The 27,242-nt window shown below is 44.5% G+C and overlaps 2 protein-coding genes across 3 annotated transcripts; both read left to right on the forward strand.

Moving 5' to 3' along the window:
- Nucleotides 1–26,754, forward strand: LOC115205259 (ligand of Numb protein X 2). Of its 2 annotated transcripts, XM_029771035.1 has the most exons (11): nucleotides 1–222; nucleotides 7,706–7,972; nucleotides 8,914–9,542; nucleotides 10,487–10,683; nucleotides 14,763–14,959; nucleotides 21,352–21,789; nucleotides 21,978–22,121; nucleotides 23,078–23,252; nucleotides 23,489–23,723; nucleotides 23,949–24,107; nucleotides 25,332–26,754. In XM_029771035.1, exons 3-11 carry the CDS (start codon nucleotides 9,130–9,132, stop codon nucleotides 25,465–25,467), a joined length of 2,094 nt encoding a protein of 697 aa, XP_029626895.1. In that variant the 5' UTR covers nucleotides 1–222; nucleotides 7,706–7,972; nucleotides 8,914–9,129; the 3' UTR covers nucleotides 25,468–26,754. The 2 variants fall into 2 exon arrangements, with proteins under 2 accessions (XP_029626895.1, XP_029626896.1); XM_029771036.1 differs by lacking the exon at nucleotides 7,706–7,972.
- On the forward strand, nucleotides 4,017–7,502 carry LOC115205258 (uncharacterized protein DDB_G0290685-like). Its single transcript, XM_029771034.1, has 2 exons — nucleotides 4,017–4,497; nucleotides 4,738–7,502. The coding sequence occupies exons 1-2, from the start codon at nucleotides 4,188–4,190 to the stop codon at nucleotides 6,813–6,815; spliced, it is 2,388 nt and encodes a 795-aa protein (XP_029626894.1). The 5' UTR covers nucleotides 4,017–4,187; the 3' UTR covers nucleotides 6,816–7,502.
- Nucleotides 26,755–27,242: the final 488 nt, after the last annotated feature.

Below are 27,242 nucleotides of genomic sequence, written 5' to 3' on the forward strand. Positions count from 1 at the left end.
GTCTCGCTGCCTTTTCCATCTCTGACCTGTACAACCAACAACACCTGAGGCGGCGCCCTGTGAAGGAGCTGTACTATTCACTCAGAAATGTAACGTGTAGGATAGTATTAATCGTTTATATCTTTATTATCGGAGTTTCTCGAGACTATAGGCTACTTTAGTCATAGCACGATTTCACGACTGTCTTTGTTTTATTACTTCCGGGAAAAAGCCCTCACACAGGTAAGAAGACGAGTTTCGGTCTCGGCCATCTCTATGGTCTCGGCTCCCGCAAATTCTATTCTCTCATCAAACGTGATTGTTTTACATTTTTCAAATGTATTCTCACACATTTCATACAGTCCGCCTATAGCATAAGTGTATGAAAATATAGCCTAGCCTAACACATTCCAACTAATTAAAGGTAGCACATATCTCCGGTTGTGTTGTTGAAGGTGAGAGAACGTAATGTGGCCAGTAAGTTTCTGTTTCTAGAGTGCGTAATGTCTCGCATTATTTTCCAGTGACTTGAGTAGACAAAGTAATAGCCTATGCCTTAAAACGTATAGGAGGGTTAACACGTAATAGATTTGCCATACGTGTGCAGTGTATAAATGAAGAAAGGGGAATGTATGTTCGGTTGTTAACCTCGTCATCAGCTGTCGGTATCAGTGGGGACAGTGAATTATTTATGGTTTCTGACCAAGGAATAGACCAGCCCCAATGATGGCCTCTTTTCTACATTAACACCATAGTGCTAAAGCCTGTGTGTCAGCATTAAAAGTGGGCACTATCTGGTGAATGATGTAACATTATAGAATTTAACTAGTTAAATAAAAAAAGGTTTTATTCTATAGTACCAAGGCAGTGAATATTGAACTAATACAGAATATTGAAATGGTACATCATTTGACTTAAAGTATTTAAATAGAGGTAACAGAAGATTTGATCATACAACCAGGATGTACATCGCAATTTCAGACAGTCCTATTTGATCTTGAGGTGGTAGTCGCTACTGGTTAATGACGTTATTTTCGTTAATGCTGAGCTCCTCTCCATTGGAAACTGGTGTCATTTTTCCAAAAGCCTAAATCAAGAGGTTGTTTGTATCAATTGAACCATCAACTTCACATGCTTATTAGGGCTCCCGAGTGGTGCAGCGGACTAAGGCACTGCATCTCAGTGCTAAAGACTTCACTACAGACACCCTGGTTCGAATCCAGGCTGTATCACAACCGGCCGTGATTGGGAGTCCCATAGGGCGGCGCACAATTGGCCCAGCGTCATTCGGGTTAGGGTTTGGCCGGGGTAGGCCGTCATTGTAAGTAAGAATTTGTTCTAAACTGACTTGCCTAGTTAAAAGAGAGAAAAAAGAAGATGGGCAATTCCACAGTAATGGAATGATGCTTTGACTGTTTAAAATATATGCCAAGTTTAACAAACCACACAATTATGCACAAGGACTACATTTAACAATTTCGACTGATTAATTTTTTTACAAAAGCTCATTTAGTGGAAGAACTGTGCATATGTAAACTTTGTTTTTATGCGAACTCGTTTTCCAAAAACTCTTGTTAAATATCTGTAGTTTGTGATGACTATGATTTCCTATTGTAGCCAATTCAGTTGCAGTAATTGCGTTCCAAATGTTTTGGTAATTCCGTTAACAATTTGGTAATGGAATTACGACTTTTAATCACTTCATATTCATAAACAAAATTGATATCATAAAAATAAATCACTATAACTAATTGGTAGGTCTACCGTTTCTTGTTACTTCTGTGAACTTTCATTATCCTCCTTCCTCATGAGGGAGAGAAATTATAAAATATCTTCAAGATATGTGTGTTTTTGGTAATGGAATTACAAGGCACAAGGCAATATTGCTTAAACTTACAGAAGGTTAACACTTTCTCCAAAACAAAATCTAAGTGTTGATATTAGTTGGCAGGCGTCTTTATGTCTACATCATTGTGTTTTGATGTATTTCTGATAACGTTTAAGAATTTTTCTGGTAGATGTTTTCGAAAACCTCCTTTCCATCTGTTTGACCAAAAATCAAAGCCTTTACTTATGCCTAGTTTTTAAGATGGACATTTTTGAAAAATGTATGTATGTCTTCATTTCCCCAAAATATAGCTTTCATTTGGAAGAGGTACTTTCCTTTTGAATAATGGATAGAACCACATTGATTAATTCATGTTTTTCTTTTTAATTCTCTTTGTATTGAATAGCAGACCTAAGTATATTTATGTGACCTATGACCTAGGAGGCCAGCTATTCTCTAGTTATGGATGGATATTCATAGTCAGAAGTTGATGTCTTGTTTCTGAAGCCCAGTGTGAAGTGTGCTGTTCAGACAGTGGTCTGCTGCGGAACAGTGGGAGGATTAGAGCCTATGACTGTGCTCTTTAACCTGGATGGGTCTCTGTAGCAGAGACGGTGGTACCAATAGGTACCATGCTCAAGGCTCCAGGGTGGCTAGCAATCATGCAACTGTCTGCTAGAAAGGGAGTGGGTAGATTATGAAGCAATGGGAATTTTAGGGGGGAGGTTTTCTGTTTTGGCATTGCTTGTGTTTTCACTTTCAGTCAATCAGAGTCAAATCCTTCAGGACACACCCCTTTTATATGATTAAATACTGTCTCAGCCTAGGGAGTTGTTCTGTCTGCCTCATGGCTTTACCCCTGCATTCACTTTACCGGGGTGTGGCAGAACATGTGACATAGAGACACAATGGAAACATTTGTGAGGTGATTTTTATTGTCAGTCATATAGCAGTTATAACCACAGTAACTGAACAGCTGACAGTCCTGTCTGGCTTAAAAGCTCACCTGGCTATGAATGACTGTAACGATGTGCGCTGAGAGTCGGGAAGCAAGTTCAGGGAGTGAGTGTTTTAATACAATAAACGGAAAATAATACAAAACAAGAAACACTAACAGCACACAGACATGAAACAGAAACAATGACGCCTGGGGAAGGAACCAAAGGGAGTGACATATATAGGGCAGGTAATCAGGGAGGTAATGGAGACCAGGTGAGTCTGATGACGCGCAGGTGTGTGTAACAATGGTGACAGGTGTGCGCCATAACGAGCAGCCTGGTGACCTAGACGCTGGAGAGGGTACACATGTGATAATTACTTTTCTTGCATTGGAAAAAGGACACTTTAATGGTGAGCCAAGACATTTTTCCTAGAAAGCTTTGAATGTCACATGATTATTCATTGTTGTTGAGGCATTTTCCCCCATCAAGGTGACTTTGTCAGCTTCAGAACATACCTTTCAACAGGATTCAACTTCACGTGAAAAGTTCAGTACTTAACAATGCAACATCACGTTGCCAATGTGAGAATGTATACCACTGCTGTTCAAGCATGTTTAGCCCGAGATAACGATTGACTAAGAATTATGAAAACATCAATACCACTTAGGATTTTCCTCCTAGCAATTGCCTCCTAGCATTAGAAACCATTGATTAAAATATATGATAAAGGCAGTAGTAATAACCAGGGAACATGTAAAGGCAGTAGTAATAACCAGGGGACGTGTAAAGGCAGTAGTAATAACCAGGGGACGTGTAAAGGCAGTAGTAATAACCAGGGAACGTGTAAAGGTAGTAGTAATAACCAGGGGACGTGTAAAGGCAGTAGTAATAACCAGGGGACGTGTAAAGGCAGTAGTAATAACCAGGGAACATGTAAAGGCAGTAGTAATAACCAGGGGACGTGTAAAGGCAGTAGTAATAACCAGGGGACGTGTAAAGGCAGTAGTAATAACCAGGGAACGTGTAAGGGTAGTAGTAATAACCAGGGGACGTGTAAAGGCAGTAGTAATAACCAGGGAACGTGTAAAGGCAGTAGTAACAACCAGGGGACGTGTAAAGGCAGTAGTAATAACCAGGGAACGTGTAAAGGTAGTAGTAATAACCAGGGGACGTGTAAAGGCAGTAGTAATAACCAGGGGACGTGTAAAGGCAGTAGTAATAACCCGGGAATGTATAAAGGCAGTAGTAATAACCCGGGAACATGTAAAGGCAGTAGTAATAACCAGGGAACATGTAAAGGCAGTAGTAATAACCAGGGGACGTGTAAAGGTAGTAGTAATAACCAGGGGACGTGTAAAGGCAGTAGTAACAGCCAGGGAACGTGTAAAGGCAGTAGTAATAACCAGGGGACGTGTAAAGGCAGTAGTATTAACCAGGGGATGTGTAAAGGCAGTAGTAATAACCAGGGGATGTGTAAAGGCAGTAGTAATAACCAGGGGATGTGTAAAGGCAGTAGTAACAGCCAGGGGACGTGTAAAGGCAGTAGTAACAGCCAGGGGACGTGTAAAGGCAGTAGTAACAGCCAGGGGACGTGTAAAGGCAGTAGTAACAACCAGGGGACGTGTAAAGGTAGTAGTAATAACCAGGGGACGTGGAAAGGCAGTAGTAACAGCCAGGGGACGTGTAAAGGCAGTAGTAACAGCCAGGGGACGTGTAAAGGCAGTAGTAATAACCAAGTGATGTGTAAAGGTAGTAGTAATAACCAGGGGACGTGTAAAGGCAGTAGTAATAACCAGGGGACGTGTAAAGGCAGTAGTAATAACCCGGGAATGTATAAAGGCAGTAGTAATAACCCGGGAACATGTAAATGCAGTAGTAATAACCAGGGAACATGTAAAGGCAGTAGTAATAACCAGGGGACGTGTAAAGGTAGTAGTAATAACCAGGGGACGTGTAAAGGCAGTAGTAACAGCCAGGGAACGTGTAAAGGCAGTAGTAATAACCAGGGGACGTGTAAAGGCAGTAGTATTAACCAGGGGATGTGTAAAGGCAGTAGTAATAACCAGGGGATGTGTAAAGGCAGTAGTAATAACCAGGGGATGTGTAAAGGCAGTAGTAACAGCCAGGGGACGTGTAAAGGCAGTAGTAACAGCCAGGGGACGTGTAAAGGCAGTAGTAACAGCCAGGGGACGTGTAAAGGCAGTAGTAACAACCAGGGGACGTGTAAAGGTAGTAGTAATAACCAGGGGACGTGGAAAGGCAGTAGTAACAGCCAGGGGACGTGTAAAGGCAGTAGTAACAGCCAGGGGACGTGTAAAGGCAGTAGTAATAACCAAGTGATGTGTAAAGGCAGTAGTAATAACCAAGTGATGTGTAAAGGCAGTAGTAACAGCCAGGGGATGTGTAAAGGCAGTAGTAACAGCCAGGGGACGTGTAAAGGCAGTAGTAACAGCCAGGGGACGTGTAAAGGCAGTAGTAACAGCCAGGGGACGTGTAAAGGCAGCGGTAATAACCAGGGAACGTGTAAAGGCAGTAGTAATAACCAGGGGATGTGTAAAGGCAGTAGTAACAGCCAGGGGACGTGTAAAGGCAGCGGTAATAACCAGGGGATGTGTAAAGGCAGTAGGAACAGCCAGGGGATGTGTAAAGGCAGTAGGAACAGCCAGGGGACGTGTAAAGGCAGTAGTATTAACCAGGGGATGTGTAAAGGCAGTAGTAATAACCAGGGGATGTGTAAAGGCAGTAGTAATAACCCGGGAATGTGTAAAGGCAGTAGTAATAACCAGGGGACGTGTAAAGGCAGTAGTAACAGCCAGGGGACGTGTAAAGGCAGTAGTAACAGCCAGGGGACGTGTAAAGGCAGTAGTAACAACCAGGGGACGTGTAAAGGCAGTAGTAACAGCCAGGGGATGTGTAAAGGCAGTAGTAACAACCAGGGGACGTGTAAAGGCAGTAGTAATAACCAGGGAACGTGTAAAGGTAGTAGTAATAACCAGGGAACGTGTAAAGGCAGTAGTAATAACCAGGGGACGTGTAAAGGCAGTAGTAATAACCAGGGGACGTGGAAAGGCAGTAGTAATAACCAGGGGACGTGTAAAGGCAGTAGTAATAACCAGGGGACGTGTAAAGGTAGTAGTAATAACCAGGGGACGTGTAAAGGCAGTAGTAATAACCAGGGAACGTGTAAAGGCAGTAGTAACAGCCAGGGGACGTGTAAAGGCAGTAGTAACAACCAAGGGACGTGTAAAGGTAGTAGTAATAACCAGGGGACGTGGAAAGGCAGTAGTAACAGCCAGGGGACGTGTAAAGGCAGCGGTAATAACCAGGGGACGTGTAAAGGCAGTAGTAATAACCAGGGAACGTGTAAAGGCAGTAGTAACAGCCAGGGGACGTGTAAAGGCAGTAGTAATAACCAGGGGACGTGTAAAGGCAGTAGTAACAGCCAGGGGACGTGTAAAGGCAGCGGTAATAACCAGGGGACGTGTAAAGGCAGTAGTAACAGCCAGGGGACGTGTAAAGGCAGTAGTAATAACCAGGGAACGTGTAAAGGCAGTAGTAACAGCCAGGGGACGTGTAAAGGCAGTAGTAATAACCAGGTGATGTGTAAAGGCAGTAGTAATAACCAAGTGATGTGTAAAGGCAGTAGTAATAACCAAGTGATGTGTAAAGGCAGTAGTAATAACCAAGTGATGTGTAAAGGCAGTAGTATTAACCAGGGGACGTGTAAAGGCAGTAGTAACAACCAGGGGACGTGTAAAGGCAGTAGTAATAACCAAGTGATGTGTAAAGGCAGTAGTAATAACCAAGTGATGTGTAAAGGCAGTAGTAATAACCAAGTGATGTGTAAAGGCAGTAGTAATAACCAAGTGATGTGTAAAGGCAGTAGTAATAACCAAGTGATGTGTAAAGGCAGTAGTATTAACCAGGGGACGTGTAAAGGCAGTAGTAATAACCAAGTGATGTGTAAAGGCAGTAGTAATAACCAAGTGATGTGTAAAGGCAGTAGTATTAACCAGGGGACGTGTAAAGGCAGTAGTATTAACCAGGGGATTCTGTATGGTAGCTAGTCTCACCCCTGCCATGAGCACTGTGCGTCCTTGAGGAACAGCCACAACATGGTAAACCACTGCAGTAGTGTGTGTCAAGGGGGGGAGTGGACGTTGACACATGGCTTCCCAGCCGTCCCTACTTGGTATATGAGAGGGCCTGCACCATCCAGAAAGAGCTGGAGTGGAGGGGCTAAGGGGCTGAGCAGGCCATCCATCACATCCTGCCTGCCTGGCCCCTCAGTGGCCCACTGCCTTTAATAACCACAAGTGCTGCCTCCTCAATGACACTCAATGGATCCTTCCACTCCTTAAGACACGTTCTCTGTCCAGCTCTCTCCTATTAAACATTTATAGACAATGTGCTTTTATGCTATGGAAATATGCATATCAAAGATTATGAGGAATTTTATTTAGGCTAATCTCTGTCTCGGTCAGGCAAGTCTAAACATGCATGTGCTGAAAAGGAGGCATTCCACTCAAGTGGGTAGAGTTTGTTTTGTACAGAATTTCAATATAGGACACCCTTGACCTTCATCTGAAGTAGTCTCAGGTCAGATTGATTATTTGTAGAGCCATGGAGCCTGGTCATGTGAATTCCCAAATAGTGTAACTGGGACAGAACCTTGGTTATGCTTCCTCCTCCCAGCCACAAGATCCATGACCCTTATCCATTACAAGATGAGGGATCACTTGAGTAACAAGAAAGAAAGGCGAGAGAGTGGGCCGTCCTGTTTGACCTCAGGCTGTGTGTGTGTGTGTGTGTGTGTTTGTGTGTGTGTGTACACCAGCCACTGTGTAATTGGTCAGCCCTCGGTTTGGTCTCCGAGTGTTTTGCCTGAGCTAGTGCGACATCAGCAGTCTTAGTCCCCCTCCACTCCTCCTCTAATCCTCCTCTCCCCCCTCTTCAGGAATCGACGGAGGCAGGCTGAACGCCTCTCCTCCTCTCTGCCGAGCTCCCCTGTGCCTAGTCACACCACTCCCCCTCAGTTTGCCACACACACACACACACACACACACACACACACAGATCCACTGACTGTGTGCCGGGGATGTAGAGCTCTGGTTTCAGTCAGGCTGCAGGCAGCCAGCACAGCTGTTGGGTTTGAGGTTCTCGTTTGCATGCGGTGGCTGCCGACCGGCCAGGGTTCTAGACAACGCAGATATCAGCTTCTCAGGTAGGTGGAACAAAGCTAATGACGAACAAGATAAAGAATCTGTCTGCTCGTTCACCTTGCTGACCTCTCAACGGGGTCAGAGAGGAGTGCTGGGACCTGTGAATGCAGGGAATCTGATCTTAACCATGTGACAAAGTAGAACAAGAAATGGTGGCATGTAAACACATCTCAGTATTTGCATCAGTAATGTTGGAGAGGCACTCCTACTCAGTGTACTTAGTAAACACAGGAGGCTGATGAGGGGAGGACGGCTCATTAAAACGTCCGGAACAGAGCAAATGGAATGGTGTCAACGTGAAACCATGTGTTTGATGTATTAGATACCATTCCACCGATTCCACTCCAGACATTACCACGAGCCCGTCCTCCCCAATGAAAGTGCCACCAACCTCCTGTGTTTGTAAGATGTTCATATATGCTTGTTAGTTTGTTTTGCAGTTTGTGGGTTTTACGATTCATTTGACGAGCGTGTTGATTGAAACGTACAAATCGGCTCCTTTTCTTTGCACATGTGTCGATTTTGTTGCCAAAAGACTTGTTGCCGAAGAATGCATTTATAATCAGCCTCTCCTAAAGAGAGGGAATTAGTGGAGAGATTAGAAGCCTCACAGAGGGATGGAGACCTCTGCTGATTGGGCACGAGGGGGTCATTAGTGATGGGGATTGCATTTCTGCCCAGTTCATTCAGAGTTCTCATTCTCTCCCAGTGCCATGCTTTTGTTCCTACCATTAGCACGGTTTTCACTTTTAGTCATTTTTCTCCTTTTCTCGCCTCATTTCATTTCCTTTAGTTCCTCAGGAAACCGGCTGAGAGGAAACAGCTGCGGCTGGCCTCCATATTGTTGCCGCTCTGTGGATTTGTAATTTCCTGTTGTGCCGGTCGGTATGAGTAGGAAAAGTACCAACTCTAACGGCAGACCTCTTTGTGCTCCCCTCAACAGAAATCCAGGATGAAGACACGAGGAGAGGACAAATAGTGGATCAGGGTTTCAACCTCACCCCTTTCAATGGATTCAGTCTGGGATGTTTGCCCTCTTATGAAATAAACTAAGCAGGCACTTCCTTTCTGGGATCAAGAGTGAGTGCAGGAACAGAGAAAGTTGGACAGTGGAACAAAGGAAGTTGAACTTGCTAGATAGCTATTCCAGCCAGTGGCCATGACAGAGCCCAATGTCCCCAACAGTAGCAGCAGCATCAGCAGTGCTGGCCTGGCATGGGCAAAGATGTGTAAGGACTGTGGCCAGCAGCATGAAGGGGGCCAGGAGAACCACCTGTATGAGTACCAGGATGAGGTAGATGATGAGCTGGTGTGCCACATCTGTCTGCAGCCCCTGCTGCGGCCCATGGACACGCCGTGCGGACACACTTACTGCTTCCAGTGCCTCAGCAGCTTCCTGAAGGAGCAGGACTTCTGTCCCGTGGACCGCCAGCGGCTGCAGCTGCACCAGTGCCGGCCCTCCAGCCTGCTGGTCAGGAACCTGCTGGACAAGCTGACCGTGCTCTGCCCGCACCACGCTGAGTGCCAGCAGCAGATGCAGCGCTGCGAGCTGCAGCCCCATCTGCACAACAGGTAAACAGGGTTATGGCCGGGGCACAGGTAAGCGGGAGTTGGAGATGAGAAATCTATTTTGTTTCGAGTTAAGCTTAAAATGTCTGCTTTACAGCAACAGTAAAAAAACAAAATAGGAACTGTCTTTTTACACTGGTTTAAATGTGTCTATTTCTCTCTGCCTGAATTTTTGGATGCCTATGCCTGACATGTATTTTCCTACGCAATTCATTTAGAGTTAATGGGTACACAGGCCTGTCAAATGTTAACCTAACATGGATACACTGGCCATAAGTCACACATTTAGACTTCAATGAAATAGCTTTAATTACATAGTACCTGGACTCGAAGGAGAGGTTCAGTCTCAAATATCATACCCTCCGGGAGGAGTGTAATTTATGGATTAGTCTTCCCTTTCATCATGTGGCCAGTGTGGTGCTTATCATCTTAGTGGTTAGCGAGCAACAATGACGCAGTCAGTAGTGGGTAAAGGTTGTTTTGTGATAGCTGGTCATGCTGCAGCCATCCGCCCAGTGCAAACAGAGAGGAGGCAAAGTTCAGACAGCAGGACCAGCAGCAGTAGCTCTCTCTCTGACTTAATCACACTCGACCTGTCCCCCCCTCAGACTCCCTGCAATGCAGTAAAATAGCCTCCTCATCTGCATAGCTCCTCTCCTCTTCCCATAGTCTCTCTGTCTTTAACTCCCTCACCAGTCACTAAATCTATTCATTTCCACACCTCTAGCTTGAGCCCCATTTGGCGTTTTTAGAATGATCCTCCTCACTGAAACAAATGAATAAACATCAATCGTACTCTCTTTTTTTCTGGTCAATACTTTAGGTTACCTTCACTGACTGTTTTGGACAAATGTCATGAGTTGTTAAATAAAAGGACTGTTGAAGGTTGACCTCTCTTTTTCTCTACCTCATCTTCTTTCTGTTTCTCCCACTCCTCCCTCTCTCAGATGTCCTGTTTTCAGAAGGCTGAAGGAGGAGGCGGAGAGGAGGAAGAGACCCCACCGGAAAGCCCTTAAGGGGAACAGGGGCGAGGGGGAGTTGGATGCTGATGCCAAACACACCCCTACGATGACCCGCACCCCCACCCGGGGTGTCCTGCCAGAGCCTGGCCTCATCAACCCCGCCTTCGAAGAGAGCGAGGAGGGTAAGATGTCCCGCGTCACTCACTCCCTACTCTGCCCACACCGCAAACACTTAGACGTCACACTGACGTCACTATGTCTGAAGTCTGATTTTATGTGTATGATAATGATAGTCTGTCAGTCTAAGTAAATAGCAGTGAGCTCCCATTGAAAACATTTTAACTTTTTAAGAATGGAAAAATCTATATCAGTTTAGGGCTGTGGCGGTCACGAAATGCTGTCAGCCGGTGATTGTTAAGCAAATAACTGCCGGTCTCACGGTAATTGACCATTAATTAACATAAACAGATTTTACATTTCCTGGCTTCCACACACAGCCTACAAGCCACTGATGCAGACCTTAGGAACATCTACATTTAAAAAAATCGAATAAATCTATGTAATATAGCCTACACCTTCACAATAAATCCATTTTTTATTTTAGACAGGTCTAAAGAATCATAATATGAAGAAAATGTAGTCTATTTCAGACGAATAGAATAGCATACTCTGAGTTGTCCTTATGTTAGGTCCTGATGTGGCTATGCCATATGGCTGTGGGATACACTACTTCACTTAGCAGACAAGATTTGCTTAGAATTCCGTGGCATTATTTTATATAATTTTATAGTATGAAGAATACAATTGAACAAAGCTGAATAAAATAGAAAGGAAATGCCCCCTAAAAAAATCCATTCCTTTTGCAGCCAGTGGCCGTTGTACCCTTGGGCTAAATATAATAATTATAATTTCCTTATCCCTGAGTGCTGCATGCTCCAAAGCATGTCTCACTCACATGGCTGTCCATCACATGATCTGGTATTTCTCACAGGCTACAAGTGAAGACAGACACATCGGGGATGCAACTGCGTACCTCCTTATCCAATTCCGAGGTGCATATTGAAGATATTGGAAGAACTGTCCACATTTACTTTTCGTCAGCCAACAAGATGAGTAGACCTAACGAACATCAGCAGCACTAGCCTATGTCAATCTACTATCCTCCATAGTACAAAAGTTGACCAATTCTGTGCGAGAAATAAATATTCCAAACATAGTCTGGGACAGTTGTGGAATGCGCTAGATCCCAAATTAATACAACCACTAGCATAACGCAACGATGATAAACTATTAGGCTATTTCCTCACATTATAAGCGCAGCAATGCGCACACGACTAGGATTCAAAAAAGTTGCAAAAAAAGGTATTGTTTCTTGCCTTAAAGTGATAGGCTAATATTGTCACCCATCAGACTATTCTTGATTTAATCTCGTCTTTACATACAGTATATTATTTAGTATATGTGTAAAATTGGTTTTGATTAAGAATGGACCATTATCATGCACCTGTCTCGGAACAGGGGCAGGGGTAAAAATACATATAATCTATGCACTTAAATAGCGAATGGAGGACACTTTTCCCTTGGGTCATTTTCATGCAAGCCAGGTAGGCTATACTCCTGTTGTAAAGATAAGCAATGTGCTTAATATTAGGAAAGTTGAGAAATAAATATAGTAGTCCTAGCCAATAGAAAGCTGATGTGATCCTCCTCTTTTTAATAGAGGCCATCACTCATTTTTTTTCACGCAATTGCATAGCCTATAGAAATGTAGCGCAACATGTTTGATTTGATTTTCGATTACATTTGCGTTGATGTCAGAGTGATTAGAGGGAAAATAGAGTGCTGAAAACCAGGCAGTTAGCAAGTTTGGTAGGCTACTAATGACCATCAACAGCATCAGAGCTTGGAGAAGCCTAATTACAGTGACTACACGTGCACTTGGAATTTGACTGCCTTTGTGACTCATGACCGCCGGTGTGGCGGTAATACAGTCACCGTACCAGCCCTAACAGTGTTAATTGGGTCAACAAAGATGTAAGGAGTTTATGAACGACCCAAGGGAACGGAAATGAGCGGAAACAGTCTGTCAGCTGTGTTGACTTTAGGGAAAACCCAAAACCCCTTTAATGTGGCCATCCCTGGCAAGAGAGCTGTCTAAGCTGGAGAAGAGGAGTATTGCTGACATTGTTAATTTAGCTGGGGGCTTTGGATTTCAGACACTCGGGCCAAATCATCGTCTGAAGCTTCAGAACGTGTATCAACCAGTCCTCCTATAGCTCCTCCCACCAGCCTCCTCTGGTATCAAATCTAAACTCTGTCTGGTCTAGCCTTAGAACCCCTTGAGGCATTTTGTAATCCAGTACCATGGAACGAAGTCCATCAAAACAAAGTTACCTGGCAACTGGCGATTGATATCACAGAAATGATTACCTCATCGTGAGTGTTTCTTGGGGAATAGGTTGCTACCTGCCCTACTTGATTCAAAACCAGGGCTGTGTGTTGGAATCGGACACACAATAAAAGGCAACCATGGACCATTGATGAAATGTGTTTGAGCATATATGAATCTGTGTGTGTGTGTCATGTTGTATGTCTCAGGTTGTTTGTCTCTATATATATATCCGTAAACACGGGCACCCTCATAGATATCATCCTAACTAACTCGACCTCCAAATACACCTCTGCTGTTTTCAGTCAAGATCTCAGCGATCACTGCCTCATTGCCTGCATCCGTAATGGGTCAGCAGTCAAACGACCACCTCTCATCACTGTCAAACGCTCCCTAAAACACTTCAGCAAGCAGGCCTTTCTAATTGACCTGGCCGGGGTATCCTGGAAGGATATTGACCTCATCCCGTCAGTAGATGATGCTACAGACCTATATCTTTAAAAGTGCCTTCCTCACCATCTTAAATAAGCATGCCCCACTCAAAAAATGTAGAACTAGGAATAGATATAGTCCTTGGTTCACTCCAGACCTGACTGCCCTTGACCAGCACAAAAACATCCTGTGGCGTTCTGCATTAGCATCGAATAGCCCCCGCGATATGCAACTTTTCAGGGAAGTTAGGAACAAATATACACAGGCAGTTAGAAAAGCTAAGGCTAGCTTTTTCAAACAGAAATGTTCATTCTGTAGTAATTACTCCAAAAAATTATGGGACACTGTAAAGTCCATGGAGAATAAGAGCACCTCCTCCCAGCTGCCCACTGCTCTGAGGCTAGGAAACACTGTTACCACCGATAAATCCACTATAACTGAGAATTTCAATAAGCATTTCTCTACGGCTGGCCATGCTTTCCACCTGGCTACCCCTACCCCGGTCAACTGCCCGGCACCCTCCACAGCAACCCGCCAAAGCCCCCACCATTTCTCCTTCACCCAAATCCAGATAGCTGATGTTCCGAAAGAGCTGCAAAATCTGGACCCTTACAAATCAGCCGGGCTAGACAATCTGGACCCTCTCTTTCTAAAATTATCTGCCGAAATTGTTGCAACCCCTATTACTAGCCTGTTCAACTTTTCTTTCGCATCGTCTGAGATTCCCAAAGATTGGAAAGCTGCCACGGTCATCCCCCTCTTCAAAGGGGGTGACACTCTAGACCCAAACTGCTACAGACCTATATCTATCCTACCCTGTCTTTCTAAGGTCTTCGAAAGCCAAGTTAACAGACAGATTACCGACCATTTCGAATCCCACCGTCCCTTCTCCGCTATGCAATCTGGTTTCAGAGCTGGTCATGGGTCCCTCTCTAGCTTTAAGCACCAGCTGTCAGAGCAGCTCACAGATCACTGCATCTGTACATAGCCCATCTGTAAACAGCCCATCTATCTACCTACCTCATCCCTATACTGTATTTATTTATTTATCTTGATCCTTTGCACCCCAGTATCTCTACTTGCACATTCATCTTCTGCACATCTATCATTCCAGTGTTTAATTGCTATATTGTAATTACTTCGCCACCATGGCCTATTTATTGCCTTAACTTACCTCATTTGCACTCACTGTATATAGACTTTTTGTTTTCTTTTGTTCTACTGTATTATTGACTGTTTGTTTTGTTTATTCCATGTGTAACTCTGTGTTGTTGTATGCGTTGAATTGCTATGCTTTATCTTGGCCAGGTCGCAGTTGCAAATGAGAACTTGTTCTCAACTAGCCTACCTGGTTAAATAAAGGTGAAAAAAAAAATATATATATATATATTTAAACATGTGTACCTCCATGCCCATGTCCGTCCCCTCGTCTCTCCACAGAGACCCCCTTGCGGTCCAGCCTGGTGGCCGAGACCAACGTGGTGGAGATGTTTCGGGAGCAGCAGGAAGAGGAGTTGGGCCTGCGTATCGTGGGAGGAAAGGACACGCCCCTGGGGAACATAGTAATCCAGGAGATCATCCGTGACTCATTGGCAGCCCATGACGGCAGGCTGGCCCCAGGGGACCACATTCTGGAGGTGAGACAGTTTCTTCACTGTAAATAAGAGGGATAATAGGTCACCTGGAAGATATGTTCAGTCCTCTCCCCTCCTTCCCATCCTCGTGAAGCTTTGACCTCTCCAGTCAGGATACCCCCCCCCCCAAAAAAAAACTATTCCCTTGGGTTCCCATGATCCTCAGTCAATAGAGGCATTTGTTGTTGGGAAGGCAGATATTCAGGATGAACGGCCCGCGTCTCTGGCTCCATGGAAACAGGCGTGGCAGAGATGTGTCATCCAAGTATGCCCCATGAAACTGTCACTGGTGAACGGTCACCGTTTCAGGCAGAGCCCCTACTTCTAGAATGCCAAAGTGCACATGATTGCAGACAGGCTCTGTCTGGTTTTCTTTAATGTTTTCTTTTCTTGGATAGAAAGGGCTGATTATGACACGTAGTCTAGTGACCTTTTGTCTATGGTCCAGGTTTTAAATGGGCCAAAAGGCTAGAAAAGATTACATGCTAGTGGTGATGGCGTCAGGTGTTGATGGTGTCTGGCGGTGATGGTGTCTGGCGGTGATGGTGTCTGGCGGTGATGGCGTCTGGCGGTGATGGTGTCTGGCGGTGATGGCGTCTGGTGGTGATGGCGTCTGGCGGTGATGGTGTCTGGAGGTGATGGTGTCTGGCGGTGATGGTGTCTGGCGGTGATGGCGTCTGGCGGTGATGGCGTCTGGCGGTGATGGCGTCTGGCGGTGATGGCGTCTGGAGGTGATGGTGTCTGGCGGTGATGGTGTCTGGCGGTGATGGTGTCTGGCGGTGATGGTGTCTGGCAGTGATGGTGTCTGGCGGTGATAGTGATGTTGTCTGGTGGTGATGTCTCTACTTACATACAGTGCCTTCAGAAAGTATTCATACCCCTTAATTTATTATTAATTGTAGCAAATTTATTGAAAATAAAATACATGAATATCTAATTTACATAAGTATTCACACCGCTGGGTCAGAACTTTGTAGAAGCATCTTTGGCAGCGATTACAGCTGAGTCTTTCTGGGTCTCTAAGAGCTTTACACATCTGGATTGTGCAACATTTGCCCATTATTCTTTTCAAAATTCTTCAAGCTCTGTCGCAAGAAAACCATTTTAAGGTCTTGCCATAGATTTAAGTAGATTTAAGTCCAAACTGTAACTCAGCCACTCAGGAACATTCACTGTCTTCTTGGTAAGCAACTCCAATGCAGATTTGGGCTTGTGTTTTAGGTTATTGTCCTGCTGATAGGTGAATTCATCACCCAGTGTCTAGCAGACTGAACCAGGTTTTCCTCTAGGGTTTTACCTGTGCTCAGCAACATTCAATTTATTTTTTATCCTGAAAAACTCCCCAGTCCTTAACGATTACAAGCATACCCATAACATCATGCAGCCACCACTTGAAAATATGGAGTGTGGTACTCAGTAATGTGTTGTATTGGTTTTGCCCCCATCATAGCACTTTGTATTCAGGACAAAAAGTGACTTTAGTGCCATGTTGCAAACAGGATGCATGTTTTGGAATATATTTATTCTGTACAGGCTTCCTTCTTTTCACTGTCAATTAGGTTAGTACTGTGGAGTAACTACATAAAATGTTGTTGATCCATCCTCAGTTTTCCATTAAACTCTGTAACTGTTTAAAAAGTCACCATTGGCCTCTTGGTGAAAGGATGCCTGTATCTTTGTAGTGGCTGGGTATATACACCATCAGATGTGTAATTAATAACTTCACCATGCTCAAAGGGATATTCATTGTCTGCTTTTTAAATGTATACCCATCTACCAATTGTTGCCATTCTTTGCGAGGTGTTTGAAAACCTGGTCTTTGTGGTTGAATCTGTGTTTGAAATTCACTGCTCGACTGTGGGACCTTACAGATAATTGTATGTGTGGGGTACAGAGGTAAGGTAGTCATTCAGAAATCCTGTTAAACACTATTATTGCACACAGAGTCCATTCAACCTACGATGTGACTTGTTAAGACATTTTTTACTCCTGAACTTATTTAGGCTTTCCATAACAAATGGGTTGAATACGTATTGACTCAAGACATCTCAGCTTTTCATTTTATATTAACTTGTAGAAATTTCAAAAAATGTAATTCCTCTTTGACATTACAGCATAGGCCAGTGACATAAAATCTCAATTAAATCCATTTTAAATTCAGGTTGTAACACAACAAAATGCGGAAAAAGTCAAGGGGTGTGAATACTTTCGGAAGGCACTGTAAACCCACTTTCTTGATAGGATGGGTCTTATTTGGTTCCCTACAAATGAAAGTGGACACTAGTTGGTAGAGTAATGTGGCTATTTGTATATTCTGTGACCTTTCAGAATCTTAATGGTTTATTCAAATGGATACATTGTGGAGAGTAGATCCTGAACTATTTCAAAACAGATTTAAACAATATTCAGTGCATTCACCTGTTTTTTATCCAGGGGGTAGAACTAGGGTACAGAGATAGTACTGTATGTCTTTGAAGGGGGTTTCACAAAGATGCAGCTTCCTTTCTTCCCACGATCTTGCTCCCTCTCTCCTCCTTGGATTTCTCCTCCCCCCGGCTGTCCTGGAATGTGGCGGTGCTACTGTAAACTGAGCTGACAGACCAGTTCACTCTACTCTGGCAGGGGTGCAGGACAATGCCTGAGCCCATCTCTTCCTCTGAGCTGACCAATCAAAAAGGTGGAATTTGGAATGAAAACGCCTCTCATCTAACCTCACTGGCTGCCTCGGGAGCAGTAATATAACCCCCCACTTTTTGGGTCTTTTGTGGACGGCTGGCTAGTGGCTATAAAGAGATACTGTATGCGTGAAGCAGCGGAGATTGCATTTGTTGCAATTGAATCTCTCGCTTCCCCTTGAGTTGATCCATTGATTTTAAGAAGGGCTTCGCTTGGATGATGTTTGTAAAGCTAGAATTGCTCTAAAATGGGACCAACTATTTTGTACACCTACAATGCCTCAATACAAGGATACCTTTTACCTTCAGTACTCAGTTGTCTCCATAAGTCTGTCCCCAAACAATTTGATTTGCTGGTTTTAAGCATTAAACTTTCAAAATAGCTCTTTGTTGACTGTTGCTGGGTGCTATCGTCCTCCATCAGCACCGGCCTGTACCCTTCCTGCTCTAAGCTCTCTGCTGGCCCCTTACACTAAGTCAGAATTTGTCCTGCTTGGTGACCTAAACTGAGACATGCTTAAACCACCTGACCAAGTCCTAAAGAAATGGGACTCCCTAAATCCTTCTCAGATTATTACCAATCCCACAAGGTATGACTCCAAACACCCAGAAAAGGCTACTCTCCTCAATGTTATCCTCACAAATAATCCTGATAGGTATCAGTCTGGTGTTTTCTGTAATGACCTTAGTGATCACTGTTTTACAGCCTGTGTTCGTAATGGCTGCTCAGTGAAACCACCTGTCCTGATCTGTCATAGATGCTTGCTAAAAAACTTTAATGAGCAAGCCTTCCTTCATGAACTGGCCTCTGTAAAATGGTATAGAATCAGCTTGATCCCCCTCTGGCGAAGACGCTTGGACCGTCTTTTTTAAAATTTTCAGTGGTATTGTTAACAAACACGCCCCCATAAAGAAAATTACAATTAAAACAGGTTCAGCACCTGGTTCGACTGTGATCTTGCAGAGTTACTCCACCTCAAGAATTGCATTTGGCGAAAGGCTCGGCACACGCATACTCAGGCTGACTGGCTATCGTTCAGGCAAATGAGAAATAAGTTCACTCAGGCTGTCCAGAAGGCAAAAGTTAGTTACTTTAAGGAGCAGTTCTCTCTCTGTGGGTCTAACCCCAAGAAGTTCTGGAAAACGGTTAAAGACCTGGAGAATAAACCCTCTTCCTCACAGCTGCCCATGTCCCTTAAAGTTGATGATGTGGCTGTTACTGACAAGAAGCACATGGCTGAGCTCTTTAAATCACCACTTCATTAAGTTAGGATTCCTATTTGACTCAGCCATGCCTCCTTGCCTGTCCAATAGTTCCTCATCTCCCACCCCTTCTAAAGGAGAGACGGGTTAAAAAGGAGGCATCCCCGATGCTTCTCCCACTTTTTCCCCTGCCCCGCTACAAAGTTTCTCCCTGCAGGCAGTCACTGAGTCCAAGGTGCCAAAGGAGCTCCTTAAACTTGACCCCATAAAACCATATGGGTCAGATGGTTTAGACCCTTTCTTCTTTAAGGTTGCTGCCCCATCATCGCCAAGCCTATCTCCAACCTTTTTAACCCGTCTCTCCTTTCTGGGGAGGTTCCCATTGCTTGGAAGGCAGCCACGGTTCATTCTTTATTTAAAAGGGGGAGATCAAGCTGATCCTAACTGTTATAGGCCTATTTCTATTTTGCCCTGTTTATCAAGTGTGTTGGAAAAACTTGTCAATAATCAACTGACTGGCTTTCTTGATGTCTGTAGTATTCTCTCTGGTATGCAATCTGGTTTCCACTCAGGTTATGGATGTGTCACTGCAACCTTAAAAGGTTGTCAATGATGTCACCATTGCCCTTGATTCTAAGCAATATTGTGCGGCTATTTTTATGGACTTGGCCAAAGCTTTTGCTACGGTAGACCATTCCATTCTTTTGGGCCGGCGAAGGAGTATTAGTGTCTCTGAGGGGTCTTTGGCCTGGTTAGCTAACTACCTCTCTCAAAGAGTGCAGTGTATAAAGTCAGAAAATCTGCTGTCTCAGCCACTGCCTGTCACCAAGGGAGTACCCCTAGGCCCAAGTTCGATCCTAGGGCCCAAGTTCTTCTCAATAAAATGCTCCACAACAAAGCTTTCTTAGTGTCCAACAAGCTTTCTCTACCCTTAACCTTGTTCTGAACACCTCCAAAACAAAGGTCATGTGGTTTGGTAAGAAGAATGCCCCTCTTCCCACAGGTGTTTTTACTACCTCTGAGGGTTTAGAGCTTGAGGTAGTCACCTCATACAAGTACTTGGGAGTATGGCTAGATGGTGCACTGTCCTTCTCTCAGCACATATCAAAGCTGGAGGCTAAAGTTAAATCTAGACTTGGTTTCCTCTATCGTAATCGCTCCTCTTTCACCCCAGCTGCCAAACTAACCCTGATTCAGATGACCATCCTTCCGATGCTAGATTACGGAGACATAATTTATAGATTGGCAGGTAAGGGTGCTCTCAAGGGCTAGATGTTCTTTACCATTCGGCCATCAGGTTTGCCACCAATGCTCCTTATAGGACACATCACTGCACTCTATAGTCCGTTGTAAACTGGTCATCTCTGTATACCTGTTGCAAGACCCACTGGTTGATGCTTATTTATAAAACCCTCTTAGGCCTCACCCCCGCCCCCCCTTCTGAGATATCTACTGCAGCCCTCATCCTCCACATACAAGACCCGTTCTGCCAGTCACGTTCTGTTAAAGGTCCCCAAATCACACACTTACCTGGGTCGCTCCTCTTTTCAGTTCGCTGCAGCTAGCAACTGGAACGGGCTGCAACAAACTGGACAGTTTTATCTCCATCTCTTCATTCAAAGAATCAATCATGGACAGTCTTACTGACAGTTGTGGCTGCTTTGCGTGATGTATTGTTGTCTCTACCTCCTTACCCTTTGTGCTGTTGTCTGTGCCCAATAATGTTTGTACCATGTTTTGTGCATCTACCATGTTGTTGTTATGTTGTGTTGCTGCCTTGCTATGTTGTTGTCTTAGGTCTCTCTTTATGTAGTGTTGTGTTGTCTCTCTTGTTGTGATGTGTGTTTTGCCCTATATTTATATTGTATTTATTTTTTATTATTAATCCCAGGCCCCTGTCCCTGCAGGAGGCCTTTTGCCTTTTGGTAGGCCGTCATTTTTATCAATGGAGGTACCTGCAGTTTTTGTATAGCACATGTCAAAGATAAGTGTTTCCTCTATATGCATTTAGCAGCGGCGCACTGCCATATTTTTTTACAAGATCATCTTTGAGAACTAACACTCACCTATATAAAAACTAGACAGGGATAATCTAAAATTCTAAAAATGTCATGGTGCCCCCATTGATTTAGCCTTGTCACTTTATCCCTACCTAAATGTACATATCCACCTCAATTACGTCGTACCCCTGCACATCGACTCAGTACTCCCTGTATATAACCAAGTTATCGTTACTCATTGTGTATTTCTTCCTTGTGTTATTATTATACAGTTTCTCTCTGCATTGTTGGGAAGGGACCATCAGTAAGCATTTCACTGTTCGTCTACACCTGTTGTTAACGAAGCATGTGACAAAATAACATTTGATTGGATTTGAATGATATCTTGAAGAGGGAAAAAGTATTTTATTTCCACTATCCATCAGCGCAAGGACCAGTCAATTCCCACAGCTGTTAATACTCTGTGTATATTTAGTCCACCTGCAGTCTTACTGACCATGTGGTGTTGTGATTGTAGGTGAATGGCGTCAGCTTGGCCTCTATCCCACACGGCCGGGCCATCTCCGTGCTGCGGCGGCCCTGCCCTCTGCTGAGACTCATCGTCATGCAGGAGAAGGGCTTCAACCCCCGTCACCCACAACGTCCTGGCCTCGAGCACCACCCGCCCCCCTCCCCCAACACGGCCACTGCCTCCCCTTCCTCTCACAGCCCCCACGGCACCGCCCACAGCCAGGGCACGGTGATCCAGGTGACGCTGGTAAAGAGGGACCGCTCGGATCCGCTGGGCATCAAACTGATCCGCAAGTCGGACGAGACGGGGATCTTCATTCTGGACCTGCTGGCGGGGGGGCTGGCGGCCAAGGACGGGAAACTATGCAACAATGACAAGGTGCTGGCCATCAACGGGCAAGATCTGAGACACGGCACCCCAGAGAGCGCAGCACAGATCATACAGGTATGTCTTATGTAGACAAGTTACAGCACGGCTATTTCACGGAGACCAAAGAATGGAAATAGGATTCATTATAATCCCTTAAAGAAACATTGACTTTTATGTTAGTAGACGTTCCCAGGATAGATTTGCTGGATGTGTATTGAATGTGAGGGCTGAACCACGTGTGTGTATAATGTGTGTCTCTGCAGGCCAGTGAGGTGCGGGTGAACTTTGTGGTGATGAGGCAGCCGGAGCCCCAGGAGGAGGGGGGCAGCGGCGGAGAGGGGCAGGGCCGAGTGGCCAGGAGGACTCCAGAACCCCAGTACTTCAGACGCCCCTCCACCTACATGAAGGTAAACAATCTCCATCCCCGACGTTTAGAACTTACAAATCACTGTACCACAAACTGCTGTATATCTCAGTTAGTATTGTGAATGCTAGTGTAAGTTAGTGTGTACACACATGATTATAAGAGCCTGTCATGTTTACATAGTGTAAAGGTAATCATGGCACCACAGTCACACCCCAGCCCTCTGTTACCAGTCCAGACTACCTAGCACTTCCACAGAAGCCCTCCTCACTCAGACAGAGGTGAAAGGGGCCTTGGGAGCAGACAGACGCCTGTGTCCCTGTTCCAGAGATGAAAGCCCTTCTCTGGGGCCTGCTCACTCCAGATCAAAAGGCCCAGGGTGCTGCCTCACTCTGCCGCTGCGGGGCCACCACCACGTTTTGTTTGTTTGTTGCTTTGGGTGGCAGAGGATCAAAGCTGTTGGCAGTTAGCTTTCGCCTGCAGAGCCCAGGCTTTGAGTGTTGCTGGGGGGGAGGTGGGGCGGTTCCCTGCTGGGGGAGGAAGAGGGAGGGCTCTCCTCCCCATCCCCTCCCCTCTGAAGATTTACAGTCTCTAGAGAGAGCGAGAGAGAAACAAGGAAGCCGGCAGGAGCCGTGGATTTTGACACGTACACTCCGCTACGAGAGCCAAGTGTCGACCTCTGGGTTTGAGTCCACAGCTGCATCTGAGATGCTGCCTCACATTGGTTTGGACAAGCGGTTTCACAAGGAATCAATTAAGTCAAAAGATCCTTATCACTTCTAGGTAATGGAGAGGGGAAGATAATAGCGGCACAGCCCAGAAGGGATGTCGTGTCAGGCAAATTGTGCCCGTCTTCTTTGACGCCAGTCTTCTCTGTTGGCCAGAAAGAATTCTTATGAAGTAGTTTTGATCTTAAGAACAGGAAGTCAATCTGAATGGACTACTGTATGCACCTCATGACTGTAAAGAAAATTAAGGGTTCTTCCTGGTCTTTCCCAGGATCCTCCAGGGGGTTTCTCCAGCCAGGAGAAGACAGTGAGTCTGAAGAAGGAACCGAGGCTCTCCCTAGGCATCACCATCGCTGGGGGGAGGGACTGCCGCAGCCGCCTGCCCGTCTACATCACCAGTGTCCAGCCTGTCGGCTGCCTGCACCGAGACGGCACTATCAAAACAGGTACTCCTGCGATCTATGCTTTCCTACAACCACATGACAGTTTTCATTCCATACCGTGACCCCATGTAGTATGGCTAATGTTCAAATTTAAATGCCTACGGGGATAATTATGTTAGTGATGGGGTAGACAATATGCATACCTCTTGCACATTTAACCGGAAGACCTTTTGATGTAAAGCCAGCTTTGCAAGCAGAGACTACATTTTCTTGACGCGCTTCTGGTTTCGGTTGCCTAGGGGATGTCCTGATGAGCATCAACGGCGTGGATCTGACCCAGCTGACCTACAATGAGGCGGTGTCAGTGCTGAAGGCCCAGACGGCCCACTCCCAGGTAGTCCTCAGAGTCATCCAGACCATCTCAGAGGAGCCTGAGGGGGAGGCCGGCAAAGAGGAAATGGAGTCTGTGGAGAACCTAAGGGAGGATGATGTCAACTGGGCCCCGCTGTGGACCCACTGGCTGGGTCTGCCAAGGTAAACACATTCTAATCATTGGTTTGGAAAATAACTCACCTCACGTTTGCATGCCTTCAGTTCACATCCCTCTGTGTCATAGTGAGTGATAATGTTCTGCACAGAATGAAAGAAATGACCCTATCAATTGTTTCAGGTGGCCATTTAAAACAATGGAAGTTTTCATTTTGTGCTTATGAAATGACACTGAGATTCGAATTGGTCCACTTCCTCTCCTCTTTACAGTCACATGCACTGGTGCCGTAACATCGTGTTGCTGAAGACCAATCAGGAGAGCTGGGGCTTCAGCATTGTGGGTGGCTACGAGGAGAGCCACGGACAGCAGCCCTTCTTCATCAAGACCATCGTGCCTGGTACACCCGCCCACTTCGACGGACGCCTCAAGTGAGTTGCTTCACATGGACGATCCTAGGCTAATAATAAACCTCAATGAGAAAAGACGTGCCGTTACTATCTGTGTGGGTGAAATGGAGGAGAGGTGACGAGTAGTAAGGAGGGGGTTATGTTTCGGTAAGCCTGCAAAGTTATTTGATAAGTAGTATGTACTCCCTTTCAGGATTCAGATCAATTCCAATTCAATTCAGAAAGTAAACCAAATTCCAGTATCAAATTTTCCTCATTTAAAGCTGCAATATGTAATGTTTTGGGGGATCCAACCAAATCCACATAGAAATGTAGTTATAGATCTCATTTGTATTGAAAGCAAGTCTAAGCGGTAGATCTGTTATATGTGCGCTATTTCTATGCTTCCTGTTCTTAAGTTTAATTTTTTGCTAGTTTTCCTTTCGGTTTTGTACACCAGCTTCAAATAGCTGAAAATACAATATTTGTTTTATTGAAAAGATATTGCACAGCAGTTTAGATGGTACAATGATTATCTACACTATACATTGCTTGTTTTGTCACAAACTGTAATTAGGCAAACTATTATAATCTTTGCAACCAGGAAATGGCAGAACGATTCTGCATATTGCACATTTAAAGCACACGTCAATCTAAGTAACATAATAAAACAAATCCCCATCAAAATCCCTCTGTTTAAGCTAGAGATATGTTTTTGCATGGGCTGCATCTCAATCCACCGTATCCTCCTGTCTGCATTGCACATCCGCGGTGGAAGGTGGCAGAGACCACAGCGGTGTTTGTCAGACCATGAGATATCCCAAAAATCAGTCTTCTGTCGAAAACGTCTGTAGCGTCTGAACGGTTTGGCCTAGAGGTTAAAGGTATTGAAGGGAGTTGGAATTGGAATTTCAGCATACTTCCTGAATTTAAATGGAATTGACCCCAACCCTTCTCCTTTTTGTGCAGGCCTGCCTCTCCAAGGACAGGATTTAACAGAAATAAATACCTGCTTTCAACATAAATTAAACTGAGTGTAGAGATGGAGCCAACCTAGTCTCCAGGTTACATTAGATGTGTGATTCTCCTGTAGAAGTCCATTGTACTGTATTTAGACCTTACTGCACAGCTGTTAGGAGACTGATTAGATTGCCTAGTTAAATAAAATATAAAAATGAGGGTGGTGGGTAGGTCATTGTGTTACATGTATTGTACCCATCCCTGCCCCATGTTTACTGACTGTCCCTCCCTCTGGGTTGTCTCCAGGTGTGGTGATGAGATTGTAGCTGTGAACGGAGCCACCACGGTGGGCATGAACAACTCGTCCCTCATCCCCATGCTCAAACTGCAGAAGAATAAAGTTACACTGACTGTGGTGTCTTGGCCGGGGAGCCTGGTGTAGACACACACACACACACACACACACACACACCCTGCCCTGCTCATGTCTCCACTGAGTCTTTTGTCATCTCTGCACACAACACCCTAGAATCTCATTGGTGACATTCTTAGAAGGTTTGTTGTATTGTTATTTTCACTACATAATCTCTTCTGATGTGGATTGTAATATAAATTGTCAATTTGCACATTGCCCTAGCTGACTAGTGGGACTGAATTACACGAGTTGATTCACTGCGTTGATTATTGTTGTTGTTACTCAAAAGGGCAGTTGATGTGTGATTGTGAACAAATCGGGATAATCAGGGTGGAAGATGAATTGACAATCAATTAACTATATTTCAAGGTAAACTGGAAGGATCTTTATCGTTTGGGAGAATTGTTTTTACCCTGTGTTTTGAACGCTTTATGCATTTGTTTTCAGCAGATTTGACTTACTTGTTCAATACCCATTTATGTTTGTTTTCCCACATTAGTTAATGATGATTTGAAAAAATGCTACTGGCCTATTTGTATTACCCAAAACTGGGATATATATGTAGATCTCAAATTCCATGTGAAAAGGGCCTAATTTAGGCTAGGAAATATATATATCCCTATAATTTCACAGTTAATGAAGAAAATTGATTTAATATACCAAATTTATTAGAAAAGGGTGACCGTTGACTATGTAGAAAGATGCCAGTCACACATGTACCCATCCTCTCCAACACCTTTACCTTTTTTTGTACTATTTAGATTTGAACAGATACTGTGTTGTTTTATCCATATATAAGGACATTCTAGTGGCTGCTGGTTTTTAATAATGATTTACTTCCTAACTGTAGTGTAGTCATCTCTTCAATTTCTGTGCAATGCATCATACCAAATGTCTTTGATTAATGTGGGTGCCTTGTACATGTTAAAGGACAAATCAAAGTTTGAACACTTGCCTTAATTGCCACAACCAAAAACATGTTATTGGTTCTGTATTCTCCCACCTCCCATTTTGTTACCAATGAGAACGTGGAGGATCTGTCCATTATTATCCAGCATATTGTAGTTCTAATGTTCACAAGAGGAGGAGACCAGAGCTGCTGGCCTTAGTTGGAGCATTAGATTCACTTCAGCTGTTCTTTTCAAGGTGACATAAAAACACTAGAGGTCTCTCATTGAATCCTGAGAATGTTATGGGAGCCCTCTGTATAGTTTCACATTTCAGTTAAGGGAAATATAGGCATTATATCTTGTGTAATGGACCATCCCCCTGTTTTGTAATGTTCTAAAACCTCAATAATATATGTGTACTGTGTCTTTTTGTATTTTATGCATACTATTTACAAAGCAATTACAGCATCCCAGAAGAGCTTTACAATAACAGTATGGTTTTACAGTAGGCGTAGGTTTGGGATTGAATATTTTTTTCAAGTCCAGCACTTAAAAAGACAAGTATATTCCTTCATGGCCGTTCCCCCACAGGCCTGTGTTGTGCTATCCTCTCAATGGGAATTGCTTTACTATTGGTACCCTGCTATCCTCTCAATGGGAATTGCTTTACTATTGGTACCCTGGCTGTACTGTGGCTGGGGGGATATCAGTCATCTGGAGTGGCATGATGGGTAAGTGGGCCAGGCATGTCGCCACAGGAGCACTTTAGGAAGAATGTAAATCAAGACGATGGAGTCGCAGAGCATGCAGCACTGGATAGAGGACATTAGCTTTAAATCAACCCTGGCTCTCCAGCAAGGATCATGGCCTCAATTTCAGCTCAGTGAAAACTATAAGGGATGAAATGGTTGG

This window comes from Salmo trutta, chromosome 13 (assembly GCF_901001165.1).
Source record: "Salmo trutta chromosome 13, fSalTru1.1, whole genome shotgun sequence".
Lineage (NCBI taxonomy): Eukaryota > Metazoa > Chordata > Actinopteri > Salmoniformes > Salmonidae > Salmo > Salmo trutta.

What these genes read in the sequence shown, in the direction of transcription:
- LOC115205258 (XM_029771034.1), top strand. Translation starts at nt 4,188, where the DNA reads ATGTGTAAAGGCAGTAGTAATAACCAGGGGATGTGTAAAGGCAGTAGT. An exon ending in TAACCAAGTGATGTGTAAAG is followed by an intron (nt 4,498 to 4,737) that starts GTAGTAGTAATA and finishes GAACGTGTAAAG; the next exon opens with GCAGTAGTAATAACCAGGGG.
- LOC115205259 (XM_029771035.1), top strand. Translation starts at nt 9,130, where the DNA reads ATGACAGAGCCCAATGTCCCCAACAGTAGCAGCAGCATCAGCAGTGCT. An exon ending in CAGGGGACCACATTCTGGAG is followed by an intron (nt 14,960 to 21,351) that starts GTGAGACAGTTT and finishes TTGTGATTGTAG; the next exon opens with GTGAATGGCGTCAGCTTGGC. An exon ending in AGACGGCACTATCAAAACAG is followed by an intron (nt 23,253 to 23,488) that starts GTACTCCTGCGA and finishes TCGGTTGCCTAG; the next exon opens with GGGATGTCCTGATGAGCATC.